Source organism: Gekko japonicus, unplaced genomic scaffold (genome assembly GCF_001447785.1).
Source record: "Gekko japonicus isolate JY-2015 unplaced genomic scaffold, Gekko_japonicus_V1.1 scaffold1600, whole genome shotgun sequence".
In the NCBI taxonomy this organism is placed as follows: domain Eukaryota; kingdom Metazoa; phylum Chordata; class Lepidosauria; order Squamata; family Gekkonidae; genus Gekko; species Gekko japonicus.
Window position 1 is genome coordinate 180,272 of NW_015163138.1, and position 16,281 is coordinate 196,552.

General features: G+C 47.7%; 1 protein-coding gene across 1 annotated transcript in view; it reads left to right on the forward strand.

Moving 5' to 3' along the window:
* The first annotated feature begins 6,973 nt into the window (after positions 1 to 6,973).
* The window catches only part of INF2 (inverted formin, FH2 and WH2 domain containing), a 14,241-nt gene continuing 4,933 nt past the window's right edge, over positions 6,974 to 16,281 (forward strand). The window contains exon 1 of the mRNA XM_015406971.1: positions 6,974 to 7,367. Coding sequence (XP_015262457.1) covers positions 6,974 to 7,367 — 394 coding nt within the window. The remainder of the gene's footprint in view (positions 7,368 to 16,281) is intronic.

Genomic DNA, 16,281 nt, shown 5'->3' on the forward strand with positions numbered 1-16,281 from the left:
CCCCGGTCCAAAACGGTCCAGTGGCACCTTTAAGACCAAGTTTTATTCAGGCACAAGCTCTCCCTCCTCTGCGAGGACAGGTCTGCACGCCCCCCCCCCAATAGCTAGCAATCCAAAACAGTCCAATGGCGCCTGAGCCGTGGGTGTTGCCTTCTGACACACTTCCAGTGATGCCAGAGGGTGTGGCATACGCAAATAAGTTATGCTAATGAGTTATGCTAATGAGCTCCTGCACCTCTTTTTCTACGAAATGACCCCTGCTTAAAGGTGCTACTGAACTCTTGCTCTTTATTGGACTTGCTACTGGGCTCTAGTCTTTAAGGTGCTACTGGAGTCTTGCTCTTTTCTGTTGTTGATTAGCAATTTCGGGTTGGGGAGCAGGGGCCCAGATTCACTTCATTCCTACTTCTTCCCTACCCAACAGCTACATGGAATCGTTTCCTCTTCTTTTCACAGTGCTTTGGGGCCCAATTTACTTTGAACACACACTTGGGAGTCAGGGTTCCGAATCCAGTGACTGCATGGTACCCTCTTCCTGTGCATAACTAATTGGTGTTTAAGGGGCCTTACAATGAGGAAAATGTGTGTTTTTTAAAAGATATAGGACTATTTGAGCATTGCAGTACTGGTTTTGCAGCAAGGATGAGCACACAGTTTGTAAGGAGGTTGACATTAAGGGTTTTTTTAAATGGTTTGGCCAAGATCTAGGTGTGTGTTTGTTGCTGCTGTAGTTGCTGTTGTTGTTTTAAGTGCAGTCCTAAACAGGCCTACTCAGAATCCTGAAGAAGTACAATCAGTGGGGCTTACTCCCAGGAAATTGTTCTCAGGGTTGTGCTGAAAGAGCACTAGGTTAATACACTCATGTTGCTGAAGTGTAACACAGATAGGGTTGCTAGTTCCCTAGTTCCCCAGTGGGAGCCTGGGATCCCCTGCCCCATGCTCCCATTTTCCCCTGTCACTCTGAGGGGCAGTGAAAGAAAAATAAAATAAGAACCTGCCGTCAGCCCTCTGGTGTGACATCATTTCCAGAAAAAGCGACATCTGGGCTTTCTAGGAATCGCAGGAAACTCTATGGTAAAACCATAGAATTCTTGTCGATCCCTAGAGAGGACTGACATGACTTCCGAGTGCCCCCAGGAAAGTAATATCAGTCCTCTGTAGGAATCATCAAAACTCTGTGATTTTTTTCCCATAGAGTTTCTGGCAATTCCTCAAAAGGCATGATGTCACACTACTGCCAAAAGCTGCCTTCCCATCTCCCTATCCCCCCCCCCCGCCTCCTGCCAGTTGCCGGGTCTGGCAGCCCTACAAGCAAGTAATAACGTGCCTCTGATTCTCCCTCGCAAAATGACCCCTGCTGCATGAGGAGAGAAACTTTTCCTATAGGAGCCCAGTGTTTCCCTGAATTTGAATATCATAATAGGAATTTCTGACATCCCCCGCCCGCCCCCATCGTGTTTCGCGTTCCAGTTGCCTGGAGAGTTATTTGGAAATCGGCCTGGTTGACCAGTGCCTTCTGGCTGGCTGCAACAGTACCCTTGAGCAAGGGAGGAGAAGGCTCAGTGGAGACGGGAATGGGAATTGCAGCACATTCCTTTCCGATTACTCGTCTGTGTTGCGAAGACAGGCATTTCAAGCCAGAGCTAAAAGTTTCCCTCTGGATCAAATGCACGTCCGGAGGCCACTGTTAAAGCTGGTGGGAGGCTTAACCATGATAAAAAGAGTTATCCCATAAGCCATTGTATTTTTAAAGTTTTGAAAAATGGATTGTGACTTCAGAATATTGTCATTGAGGTGCATGTAGCTCCTAGTTTGTTTGGGTTTTTTAAAAGAGACGTTCTGGAGCTCAGGGTGGGGCACAGCTACCAGTATAGTGTGGCAATGGGAGGCAGTGCCCGCCAGTAGCATTTACATATCAGTCTCCAATTTTGATATATTTATGTTTCCTCCATAATTAAATTGAAACAAAAGATGACCGTACAAACTAAACTTGTTATTCCTGTTTGGTCCCAGCATCTGTTAAACATCTTCATTATGCTGTATGCTAGTTTGCTGCTCACCCTCTACCTATATGTATGGACTGGTAACTTCCATTTCGTTGTATCTGAGGAAGTGTGCGTGCACACGCAAGCTTGTACTTTGTCGGTCTTACAGGTGCCACTGGACTTGAATGTTGTCCTCCTCCATAAGGTTGCCAGCTGAATGTTGACAACCAGTGGGGAGCCTTTGCCAGGCGGGGAAGTAAAACTGCATGTTGATGTGTGACATCACAACATCACTTCCTGTTTGTCCCAGAAGTGATGTCATGACGCTCTAGGAATTCACTAATTTCTGTGGTTTTTTTACTATAGAATCCAAATTCCTAGAGCTCTGTGGCATTGTTTCTGTGTGAGAACAGGAAGTGATACATGATGTCACTCCCTTCCCCTAGCTTCCACCAGAGCAAAGAAGCTTGGCAGGACCTTGAGACCAGGGGCGGGAACTTGCCTGTAGCCCCTGGGAGGATGACAACCATTCATGGCAGCAGATATTCCCCTGCTGTTTAGGAGGACACATTCAACATGTTCGGCAGTTGAAATTACCACTTTGAGCTGTGTTGCTGAGACATGAGCTAAGGATGCCAGCCTCCAGGTGAGGCCTGGAGATCTCCTGGAATTACAGCTCATCTCCAGACTTCTTTCCACTGAAGGAAGTGGACACTTTGGAGGCTGGACTCTATGGCTTTGTACCCCACAGAGGTTCCTGTGCTCCCCAGGATCCATCCTCAAATCTCCAGGAGTTTCCCAACCTGGACCTGGCAACCTTCCCTCCCTCCCCCTCCGGTGGCCATGGGGATCCCAGCAATTCTAGACAGGAGCTGATCACCCAGTTTGGGTTTTTTTGCAAAATCATGCATTTGCGATAGCACTCGATCCAAATAGACTGGTAGCCGTTCGCTGTTAAGACAAATACCAAATAGGGTTGCTGTTTGGGTTTTTTTACAACACAGTGTTTGTTTATGGATAATCTGTTTGTTCTCTAACTGATGTAATTGTCTGTTTAAATGATTGCCTGCTAAGTGAAGCAGTGGCACAGTAGGGGGAGCACCCTGCGAAAAGCCTATTGCATTGTACTGCATTGTTTAAGAAGGAAGACAGTGAAGCAAACTGCTGAACTGCCGTGAACAGGTCCAAGTCCAGCCGAACTGATCAATGAACCATTTGTTCCTTGTTTGCGGCTGGCAAACAGGAAGTGAGTCAAACCAGTGAGTGTTCAAGCATGTTGCTGCAGAGGGGCAGAGAGAGTAAAGAAATGGTGTTGGGCAAATCTTCAGATGTGATCATTTATTGGAACTAAGGAAAATGGCTGAATTTTTGTTGAATTACTAGATACAAACCCCTAGGGATGCCAGCGTCCAGGTGGGGTCTGGGGATCTAGAGGAATTACAGCTCATCTCCAGACTACAGAGATCAGCTCCCCTGGAGAAAATGGATGCTTTGGAGGGTGGATTCTCTGGCATTGTACCCCACTGAGGTCCCTGTCCTCCTCAGGCTCCACTCCCAAATTTTCAGGAGTTTCCCAACCTGGAGTTGGCAACCTTACACCCCCCCATCTCCAGCTGGACCCTCCCCCCAAAAGATCAACAGTAGCAAGGATTTTCACCTCAGTCTTCTGGATAGTGAAATCAATCAATCAATGAATTTTTGTTCAAACCACATACAACTGACACACTTAAAGCTGCCTTATACTGAATCAGCCCATTGGTCTGTCAAGGTCAGTATTGTCTACTCAGACTGGCAGCGGCTCTCCAAGGTCACAGGCAGAGGTCTTTCACACGAGAGCCAGTTTGGTGAAGTGGTTAGGAGTGGCAGACTCTAATCTGGAAAACCGAGTTTGATTCCCCACTCCTCCGCATGCAGCCAGCTGGGTGACCTTGGGTCAGTGACAAGTTCTCTGAGAGCTTTTCTCTCAGAGCTCTCTCAGCCCCACCTACCTCACAGGGTGTCTTTTCCGGGGAGAGAAAGGGAAGGAGATTGTAAGCCACTCTGAGATACTAATTGAAGGCTGGGGTACAAATCTAACTCTTCTTCATCACCTACATGCCTATTTCTACCGGAGGCGCTGAGGAATTGAACCTGGGGCCTTCTGCATACCAAGCAGGTGCTCTACCACTGAGCCACAGCCTCTTCTCTTATCAAGCACCAGTTGGTTGGCGCAAGTATTCAACATTTTAAAACTAGTACTCTAAACCCAAGACTGGGTAATTCCTGGATATTTGGGGGTGGAGCCTGGGGAGGGTCAAGGTTCTGGAGGGGGAGGGACCTCAGCAGGGTGTAGTGCCATGCAGCCCACCCTCCAAAGCAGCCATTTTCTCCAGGAGGAACTCAATCTGTGTCATCTGGAGCTCATTTGTAATTCCAGGGGACCTCCAGGCCCCACCTGGAGATTGGCAACCCTGCCAGTCCATCTTGGAGCACACTGAGCGAATCTGGGCCAGTTCTTCTCCACCTGACTTCCCTCACATCCTTGTTAAAAAGGTAAAGGTTCCCTTGCTCGAAAGCCAGTCGAGTCCGGCTCTAGGGTTGCGGTGCTCATCTCCGCTTCAAAGCCGAAAGAAAGCAGTGTATAAGTATCTAGACAAATAAATCATGCGATTGGCTAACTGGTAGGGATGCCAACCTCCTAGAATTGCAGTTTGTCTCCAGACTACAGAGATCAGTTCCCCTGGAGACAATGGATGCTTTGGAGGGCAGACTCTGTGGCATTGTACCCCACTGAGGTACCTCCCCAAGTTCCATCCCCAAATATCCAGGAGTTTCCCAACTGGGATCTAGCAACTGTTAAGTCGCTCGCTTAACAAAGCAGTCGGAGAGTGATTCAGCAAGAACACAACTTTATTCTTCCACTCGAACACAACTCCAACACGGATCAACATCTGATAGCCAGAACAGCCTTTACATTGCAGCTGTCCTGCTTTTAAACATTCCCGGCTAATGTAGCCACACCCACTGTACAATTATCAACCTATGAGGTTGCAGAGATAAGGTCCAATCACATTAGTTCCCGCTTAGGGAGCTTGCTTGAAGTGATTGGCCGGTTACTTCCTGGGCTAGCAATTCTATTGGACGGATTTGGGTCCTAGCCCAGGACGAAGCTCAATATTACAGTTCGGTTAGATGTTTCACCACATGTCATGCATTCAAGGCAGCTTTGAATACACTACAGCAACCCTACCCCGCCATCCCCTGCTGGTCGCCAGGGGGGAGCTGGCAAACCTACGAACTGGTCAGCTGAGCCCGGCCACACATCTGGATGCATCTTGTTTGTGGCTGTTTGGCCTGCCTCCAAACCTTTCAGCAGTCACAGAGGAGCTGAAGTAAGGAAAAGATAGCCAAAGTGATAACTCCCATTGAAGGAAAGCACGAGGGTGGTCGCTGCTTGATACGACTGTGCTGTTGAGTTTGTACTGCCCCCAGGTAGGCCTGTAGAGATAGCGGCCACTAAACATCTGGATTAAGTGAATGAACGCCAGTGCCTTACCAGAGCTAAGGTATCTCTAAGCAGCTTTTTTTTAAAAAAAGTTTATTTTGAATTTTTTAAAGGAATACAGAATAAGGAAAAGGGGGTAAGGGAAAAGAATAAAGGTAAAATTACCAAAACATAGTATATAAAGGGCATTTTTTGCAAATATGAAGAAGAAGAAGAGGAGGAGGAGGAGATTGGATTTATACCACGCCCTTCACTACCTGAAGGAGTCTCAGAGTGGTTTACAAACGCCTTTCCCTTCCCCTCCCCACAACAGACACCCTGTGAGATGGGTGGGGCTGAGAGAACTCTGACACAAACTGCTCTTTTTCAAGGACAGAGGGGGTAAGGGGAAAGAATAAAGGTAAAATTACCAAAACATAGTATATAAAGGGCATTTTTTCAAAAATTTAGGACAATCCTCGATTCCAGTACTTGAATTTTTAGGAAAACTATATGATGTAATAAGTTTAAAAACCGCTATGACGACCTACTCAACATTATACCCTTTTCTCATAATATATTAACATTTTTATCCGCCTTGATTCCAATACTTTTAAAGAAAACTATATGACGTAATAAGTTTAAAAACCACTATGACGACCTACTCAACATTCTACCCTTTTCTCATAATAATATTAACATTTTTATCCTGTCTTATCAGTTATATGATAAACCATGAATAACCTCATAGAAATTTGTATGTAATTTCAACATAGCAGTTTGCTGTGATAAGAATCTTATGGAGGAAAACCGCTTTACTATTTCATAGTAATCACAGAAAACTCGCCAGTTATTTTCAGGTTCGTCTTTCGGTCTCCGATTAATGAAGTTTGTCAGTTTTTATTTATTTATTTATTTTTGGCCATAACAGCTTTGCATTTTATCTACCTAATTCTCAAGAGTTGGGCAATCTTCGATTTTCCACTATGCTGCAATTACTACTCTTGCTGCAGTTAACGTATATCTAAGCAATTCCTGTGTAGTTCTGTCTGTGTTCATCCGAGTGGCTTTTTGAAAGGAAGGGGAGATGTTCATTGGTGGCGTGAGCAACCTCTCAATCAACGCCCTGATTCTTCAAACAATGCTAGCCCCCATTACAGACTGGAATGATCGTGACGGAAGTTCCAGTTACCGCAAGTGGCGGACGGGGTGGTGGGCAGAGACCTCACAAAAGAAACAAGGAAGGCTTGCTTAGGTACACATCTTGGCCAATGTCTGTACACATCTTGGGCAAAACTCATGGAACTGATAGGGCAGTCAGCGCCGTGTGACCATGCCCCAATTAGCATCCCTTCCCAGAAATTAGAACAGGCTCTTGGATTGAGCTGAGATCTTTCTCTGCCTGCTCGGTCGCTGTAATCTCCTTGGGAAAGCTTCCTTCTCTAGAGAGTGGGACAATGTCGGATCACGGAGGTAGCCTTCACGCCCCTTTTCTCCCTTCCCCTTTCAGGAGCAGCCGGCCAACATGTCCGTCAAAAAGGAAGGGGCCCAGAAGAAATGGGTCGCCCTGAAGGAGAAGCTGGGGCCCCAGGACTCGGACCAGACGGAGGCCAACTTGGAAAACGCCGAGCCGGAGCTCTGCATCCGCCTCCTGCAGATCCCTTCCGTGGTGAACTATTCCGGTCTCAAGAAGAGACTGGAGAGCAGCGATGACAACTGGATGGTCCAGTTCCTGGAGCTCTGCGGACTGGACCTCCTGCTGGAAGCCCTGGACAGGCTGTCCGGGAGGGGCGTCTCCAGGATCTCCGATGCGCTGCTGCAGCTGACGTGCATCAACTGCGTGCGGGCGGTCATGAACTCCCAGCAAGGCATCGAGTACATTGTGAGCAACGAGGGCTATGTCAGGAAACTCTCCCAAGGTGAGAACGGGGGGGGATTCTTCTCATTCTCTGCATGTGCCCTGAAGTTGCAAATTTTGCGTAATTTCTGTAATCCTTCCTAGCCTCTAGCATCAGTGGGGCTATTGGGGGCTCTGCCCCCTTTCTTAAAGGGTCTGCCCCCACATGATTTCCTTCTGAAAATGGATTTTTAATTATTTTTAAACATCACCGGTAATTAAGACCATTTTTGTTCATTGTCTTTTTCTCTGTATGGTTTGGAATGGTTTAGGGCACAGTATCCTATAGTTTTGCTATAGAACAGAAGATACACACAGGCCCCGGTCACACAGGCCGGATATCGCGGGGGGGAGGCGTGGCTGTTTGCCCCGGAGCGAACTACCACACGGCAGCCGGATCAAACGTCCCGCCCGACGTCCTGTGGTTGGGGGGAGGTGCCGATCATACCTGCAAAGAAGCGGCGCCGCGGGGGTTGTTTTTTTTAACCCAAGTGTTTGCGTGCGCCGTTGGGTGCTTGTGTGCACCCGTGGAGACTTGACAAAAAAAGCCACTTTTCGCGACGGGACATGGGCGGGTGCCGGATGCCACGAGCTGACACCGGAAACGTGATCTGACTCCCGCCCTTGTCCCGCGGTTTCCGGAAACTAGTACCTCGGAGGTTCTAGTTTTTTACAGCGCATCTTCAGAGTGAAGCCTCGGGTGAGCCACGGGAGCTCTACGCTTCCCAGATGTAGCGGTGAGATCGCGCCCGGAAAATCTGCCTATCTTCCGTCTCTCTAGCGTGCCTAATGCTCCATGTGACCGGGGCCACAGTGTATCTGAAGCAACAGTAGGTAGCTTCTGGTTCCTAGTCTGTAGCCCCACCAGAAAATCTTTTGCCCCAACAATCCACAAAATCCTGGCTGTGGGGCTGAATTCTTCCCAAGTTGCAATCCCATTCACACTTGCCGGGAGGGCGGGGTAACAATCTAATTGATAAATAAAAATAAGTGCCATCAAGCCGCAACAGACTTATGGCAACCCCAGCAAGAGGCTTTCAAGGCAAGTAAGAGGCAGAGGTGGTCGGCCATGGCCTTCCTCTGCAGAGTCCTCCTCGGCGGTCTCCCATCCAAGTACAGACCCTGCTTGGCTTCCAAGATCTGACGAGATCGGGCTATACCGCGTGGACTTCCTCCCATATTGGCATCTGTGTGTGTGTAGGGTGCCGTCAAGTTGCATCCAACTTACGATGACCCCAGCAAGGGGCTTCTTTCAGAGCAAGTGAGAAGCAGAGGTGGTTGGCCACTGCCTTCCTCGGCAGAGTAGAGTCGGTACTTGGTTGGGACCCTGGCAGTCCCCCATCCAAGTACCGACCCTGCTTAGCTTCCCAGATGGGACAAGATCGGGCTACGCCATGCCACCTTCCCTCGCCATTCACACTTAAAAGGTAAAGGTACCCTTGCTCGAAAGCCAGTCGAGTCCGACTCTAGGGTTGCGGTGCTCATCTCCGTTTCAAAGCCGAAGAGCCAGCGCTGTCCGAAGACGTTTCCGTGGTCATGTGGCCGGCATGACTAAACACCAAGGCGCACGGAACGCTGTTACCTTCCCACTGAAGTGGTACCTATTTATCTACTTGCAATTTCTTGCTTTCGAACTGCTAGGTTGGCAGGAGCTGGAACTAGAGATGGGAGCTCACTCCATCATGCGGCGCACTCAGGTCTCGAACTGCTGAACTACCGACCTTTCACAGCCTGCAGTTCAGTGTCTTAACCACTTGAGCCACCGCAGCTCCTCATTCACACTTACTAGGAAGTAATTCCCTGCCCCAACCTGGATAGCCCAGGCTAGGCTGATCTCGTCAGATCTCAAAAGCTAAGCAGGGTTGGCTCTGGTCAGTATTTGGATGGGAGGACTCCAAGGAAGACCAGGGTTGTGACGCGGAGGCAGGCCATGGCAAACCACCTCTGGACGTCTCTTGCCTTGGAAACCCCACCAGAGCTCACCATAAGTCAGCTGCGACTTGGCGGCACTTTCTACCGCCATCAGTTCCCTTTTAAATCAATGGGACTTTGGAGTAAACATAGGCCCCTGCCACATGGGGGGGAAAGCACGGCCAAAGTGCAGCTTTTTAGAGCTGCAGCAAAAGAGACACGCAGCGGCAGGATCAGACAGATCCCCTGAGCCGCCACGCAGTTGCTCCTCAGCACGATTGGATGCTGGGGGGGAGACACTCTGAGCCGCCACGCAGTTGCTCCTCAGCACGATTGGATGCTGGGGGGGAGCCACTGAAGGGAGAACGAGGCAGCCGGCTGCGCATGTGTGTGCATGCGCAGTTCAGCCAGGAACCTCGAATGCTCCTGAAGACGGGCGCGCCGGCGATCCCACGGCCACGCTTGCTGCGGCGTTCCAGGAAAGTCCTGCTCTTTGTAGGTTCTTTTTTAATGCACATTTTCAGCCTGAAAGGGCCGGATCGGGGACGGGTGCGTGCCGCTTCACAGATGTTGCGGTGTGATCACGCCCGTTTGCTGCGCCCCCGATCCGTCCCTCTTCCGGGCCTAAACCTCCCGTGTGACCGGGGCCATATTAGGCGTCCAGCTACAATACTGCAGCTTGAAGGATTACTGTCTTGTAAGGAAGTCCCTTTAAAATCAGTGGTACTTACTTAGTATCATAGAATCATAGAGCTGGAAGGGGGGCCATACAGACCATCCAGTCCAACCCCCTGCCCAGTGCAGGACCAGCCTGAAGCATCCCTGACAAATATTCGTCCAGCCTCTTCTTGAAAGCTGCCAGTGAAGGGGAGCTCACCACCTCCCTAGGCAGCCGGTTCCACCCCTGAACCACTCTGACCATGAAAAAGTTCTTCCTAATATCCAGCCAATACCTTTCTGCATGTCATTTAAACCCGTTGCTTCGGGTCCTCTCCTCTGCTGCCAACTGGAACAGCTCCTTTCGTTGTTGCTGTTCAGTCGCACAGTCGAGTCCGACTCTTCGCAGCCCCATGGACCAGATCAGGCCTTCCGGTCTTCCGGTGTCCTCTGAAGTTTGCTCAATTTCATGTTCGTTGCATCTATGACACTGTCTAACCATCTCATCCTTTGCCGTCCCCGTCTTCTTTGACCTTCAGCTCCTTGCCCTCCTCCAAATGACAATATTTGAAAGGCTTTTAAAATATTTTAAATATTCTGTCAGCCTGTTTAAAACAAGCCTATAAATAGGCTCAGTGGTTTGCAAACTTTACTTTAATTCACACTCGTGCCAAGATACTTTCAGGTGGGTAGCTGTGTCGATCTGAAGAGCAGGATTCGAGTCCCGTCGCACCTTAGGGACCCACAAGATTTCCAGGGCAGAAGCTTTCGAGAGTCAATTTTCTTGTCTCTCTGACAAAGGGAACGTTGACTCTTGAAAACGTATATCCCCAGAATTGTGTTGGTCTTTAAAGTGCTCCTGGACTCAAACCGAGGTACTTTGATATTGGCTTTGGGTCTACTGGAGTGTTTTTGCTGGCAGAACAAATTTCCACCTTGACGGCATTACTTTCTCACCACCACCACCTGCCTACTGTTGCAACCCCTACTACTCCCAAATGTTGCTCTTAGGGGAAAGTGGGCCTCTGGGTATTTCAGGGGGCATTTGGGACCTCAGCAGATTGGGGAGGCGAAAAATTCTCAGTCTGTAGGCGGAAATCCTTATGTTTACACACGGACTCCATTGGATCCGAGCTATTCCCCCCATTTTACAGGATTTTGCAGCAACTTGCCTTGAAGACATTGAGCAAATCTTTGCCTCAGCTGGGATTTGAAGTGCCTGAGTACAAATTTAGAGTTCTTTTTTTTTTTAATAATCTATTTATTACTTTTTTAGACAAACAAACACACACTGGGATATACAGATACTTAAGTACATTGTACATTGTAGCATTCCAATCTGGGTTAATAACTCAATTCATTTCCATTATCCTTTCTCCATCCAGTAAATTAAAGCACATATTACAAGGTTTTATACATTACTTTAACAACAAATTTTATAGTAGATTTAAATTACAATTCCTTTAGTATCAATAATGTTACTAACAAACCGGCTTCACCTTAATAAAGCCATTCTAATTGCTTAAGTAATTTAAGTAATTTTTCATTCCCTGTTTAAGCTGCTTTAAAGATAACAATTTATATTTATTTATATCCACCATTAAAACATTTTGTCAGCTTTTTACTTTTTGATATGCCTTCCCACACATTTTCACCTTCTCTTAAGCCATCTATAAGTTATCGGGAACCACACACTTAACTTACATGATTGATGTTTCATTTCTTACTGCTAGGTCAAATTCATTTTGTATTTTGTATTTAGTGTTCTGTACAAATTCCAGTTGGGTCACCGTGTTAGTCTGTTGGAGCCAAGAAACAAAAAAATGGAGTCTTGCAGCATGACTGCATATGCTTCAATCCATCTGTTAGACTTTAAGGAGTAACAAGTGTTGGAAGTGAAGGACTTTATGCTGCCTCTTAGCCTCATACTTTGGGGGGGGGGGGTCTATAAGAGAGTCAGAAAAATAAAGAGACCACTGTTCTGTCCTTCCCTTCTACTGCTCTGATACTATCCCTTTGATGTGTAGATTGCTGCTCTCAGGAAATCTTCCTTCCAGCCTGACACTTTCTCTCCACACTGTGCCTGACCTTCTCCGTCTTGGCACCATGAGTGCAGGACCTGCTTCCTGCATCTCTATCCATCCTAGCTAGTTAGACTAGGATCGATGTCACACTGAATACAGTGCTCTCTGGGGAACATGTGAGGAAAGGCGGCCCCTCAGGTATGCCGTACCCTGTCCATGTAAGCTGCTTTGGTCCGCACTGCAGAGAAAGACTGTACTTTTCCTCCTGGGGAACCATTGGTGCCAATCTCCAGGTTCCCTGGAGAATTTTTCTAAAATAAAGGAATGGATTATAGGCAAGACGTTGTGCATTTGGCCTCAGTGCGCTTAAAGAAGGCTGCAGGACTTCTCATTACCTTGCAAAGTTTCACTCACCAGCTATTACCTGTAGCCTGGAAGATGCTACTTCCAGTTGCAGCAGACAGTCAGGAAATCAGGGTCCTGACCAATGCTCCCTCTGAGCTGTGGAGTCTTGTGAGCAAAAAATTCTACTTTGTGAGCTACTGGCATTAAAGTGGTGAGCGAGCGATTTGGCTACTGCATAAATTAGCCCAGATAAACTCCGCTGCGCTTTGTGCCTTGAGCACTCTGCTGCCTTCAACAAGACACCTTTTGGGTTTTTAGTCATCAGTATACTGGGTCCACCCATTTGGGATCAGGTTTAAGCCAGGTAGGGTTGCCAAATCCTCCCTCAGGGACAACATAACAATATAAGAAGAGCCCTACTGGATCAGAGCAGTGGTCTGTCTAGTCCAGCATCCTGTCTCATACAGCAGCCAACCAGTTGCCCTGGTGGGTCAGCAAACAAGGCATCGAAGCCCCAGTTGCCTCCTAGTGCTGGGCAGGAGGCACTATCTTCTGGAGCAGTTGGCGGGAAAGCAGGAGGTTTATCGATCCTGTGTTGGCGTCTCCTGTTCAGATGGTGGACTGCAGTTTGGTGGGTCAGAAGCAATGCTCCCTGTAAGGTGTGGAGTCTGGCTCCTAGCGCTGGCATTCAGACGTTTGGTGCCCGTCTAGATGGAGGTTCCTTTCAGACACCACGGCAAGTAGTGCTTGATGGATCTCTCCTCCATGAAGCTATCTAAACCCCCTTTGGAAGCCATCTTCGTTCGTGGCCATCACGATGTCCATCAGCAGAATAAAAGCAGAAGCTTCAAGCAGTCTTTGAGCGGCCACAGGCAGGGATCATTTCCTGCGGGAGTGCAAAGGAGCGGAGCTCCGGCAGTAAGGAGCCCAGGGGGCGGGCACATGCAAAAAGCCCCTCCCCCTGCTCCCAGCAGCCCTCAGTTGGGCCACTAGGAACAAGAAGCAGCCAGGTAAGTTGCAGAGCCCCCCCAGCCCGCCTTCAGGTACAAGCTCTCCCTCTATATCCTAAACTCCCTCCTCTGTGAGGACAGATCTGCACATTCCCCCCCCCCCCAATACCTCGCAATCCAAAACAGTCCAGTGGAGCCTGAGCGTTGGGTGTTGCCTTCTGACACACTTCCGGTGATGTCATGGGGTGTGGCATATGCAAATAAGTTATGCTAATTTGCTCCTGCACCTCTTTTTCTACGAAATGACCCCTGGCCACAGGACTCCCCTTCGACCTGACCGGGATGGCCTAGGCTAGCCTGATCTCATCAGATCTGGGAAGCGAAGCAGAGTCAGCCCTGGTCAGTGGTTGGATGGGAGACCCCCCAAGGAAGCCCAGCGTTTTACTCAGAGGCAGGGAATGGCAAACCACCTCTGTATGTTTCTTGCCTGGAAAACCATTCCAGGTCACCCTAAGTCAGCTGTGACTTGACGGCAAGTGAAAAAATTCTGACTCGTTCCCCGTTTGTTGTCAGATATAAGCCCTGACCTGGATGGCCGAGGCTAGCCCAATCTCATCAGATCTCAGAAGCTAAGCAGGGTCGACCTTGGCTAGTATTTGGAAGGGCAACCTCCAAGGAATACCAGGGTCGTGACCGATGCTCCCTCTAAGCTGTGGGGTCTTGTGAGCAAAAATTCTGTGAGCTACTGGCATTAAAGGTGTGAGCCAGCGGCTTGGCTGCTGCACAAATCAGTTTGCTCTGGAGCCTTCCTTCCTGAGCCAGGACAAAAAGGTGTGAGCCGGAGGCTGAAAAACTGTGAGCTAGCTCACACTAACTCAGCTTAGAGGGAACCCTGGGCTTTCCATCATGCGAGCTGGACTTCCGTTCGCCGGCTAACACTGCTCCACCCCACAAGGGGGGGGTCAGTGTGCCCACTCGCTCTAAGGAGTGGTACCCATTTTATCTACTCGCCGAAGCTTTCGAACCACTGGGTAGATGATGATGATGATGATGATGTCATATACAAACCATGTAGGATTGCCAGTTCCTCACCCAGAGGTGGCACATTTAAATGCTTTGAAACAGTTGCCGCCTCTGCCTCTTACCCTGCTCCTCCACCAGACCGCTCCCTCCCTTGGCCTGTTAGGGCCAGGAAGACTCTGATTTTGCTATTTAGCAGGCCGGTGAACCAAAGAGGTAGGCGGTGGAGCTCTGTTTGCATCTTTATAGCCTGCTTTTACCTGGTCAGTTCATCCCACTCAGCGTTTCATGTTGGTTTTGTTCTCTGGCTGGGTTCTTAATACTGGGTTTTAATCGGTAACTTTTATAATGTTGTATGTTTTTATGTTTTATAATGTTTCATTGGCAGTCTTTAAGCCAGCGGCTGGACAAACCCTTGTCAGGGATGCTCTAGGCCAGTGGTGGCGAACCTATGGCACGGTGCCAGAGGTGGCACTCAGAGTCCTCTCTGCGGGCACTGCCATGGCCCCAGCCAGGCCCAGACCATCATTAAAGTGTCGAATTCTCTGCCAAATAATTTAAAGTAAATGAAAGCATTTGGGATTGCTTTCCTTACTTTGTTTGGATCATCTTAAGTTAATGTATGAGTTGTTTTTTCTAAAGTAAAACCTCAGTATTCGGGTTAAATTGCCGTGTTGGCACTTTGCGATAAATAAGTGGGTTTTGGGTCGCAGTTTGGGCACTCAGTCTCTAAAAGGTTCGCCATCACTGTCCTAGAGCATCGTGATATCAATCAGCATTGCTGTCCCCTCCATTCCCCGCCCCACCACTCAACTGAGCAAGTGCATGGGACATGGCAGTATCAGCAAGAGGATTCCCATCACAGGCAGGTAAGTGGCAACCCTATTCTGGTCAAATTTCCATGGACTAATAGTGAAGAAACTACATAGGATTTTAATGGCAGTGCCTTGTCCCTTCAGAAGCTTCTCTATCGGGGACATTTTGTGGAGGATTTTTAAGCAGGGGGTGGGACGAGATGGCCTGTAGGGCCCCTGCCAGCTCTGTGATTCTATGTTATTACTTCTCATGTCCTTACATTTTGAGTATGTTTTATTTATTTATTTATTCATTCATTCATTCATTTATTGGATTTATACCCTGCCCTCCCCGCCGAAACAGGCTCTGGGTAGCTTACATAAAAGCGTTAAAACAGGCCAGAAAATATAGATCAGCATCATTATAAAAGTATATTAAAAACAATGCTTTATGCGGCGAGAACTGCAATAGCATCAAAATGGAAGAATCCAAGCTCACCCACTATCCAGGAATGGTTCCAAAAACTTTGGGACCAATATATAATGGAAAGTATTACTGGAAAATGTAATGCTGCAAAAACCGGCCAGCCCGATTTGAGGTTTAGTGCAAAGTGGTTTCCTATTCTTACCTTCTTAGAAGCAGAACAATACATACCACCCTCTTGGAAGAAATATATTGATTGGCTCTGAAGGAAGTCGAAAGGTAGAATATGTCTTAATAGGGACATGTGGATATATCCTATTACAGATAAGATTAAATTATAATAGGTCAATAATCTACACAGTGAAAAGTAGTGTTAAAAGGTTGGTCAAAGCTTAATATTTACCTGATTTATTGTTAAAGAATCTTCTTCTCCGAAATATAATGATATCCAGTACAATATTGAGTTTAGTTAAATGTTGATTATATATTTGTTCTTGATGATTGATGTATAGATTATGTTGTTATTAGTACTAGCTAATTTTTGTTAAAATTGAAGTGGTTTTATCTTACTTTAACAGTTGTATGAATTTTTAATACTTCGATAAAAAAGTGTTGAAAATAAAAAAACACAAAAAATCTAAAGTGCAATGCATACACATATCCCTATGCGACGGCAGTCATAATCCAGTGTTTTCGTAACAGAAGTCAGTCAGTACAGACTTAGATGATGCAAACAATCCCAGGTAGGCTCCAAGTTATCAGGATGTTAAGTGTGGTCAAATGCCTGGTGGAAGAGCTCCGTCTTGCAGGC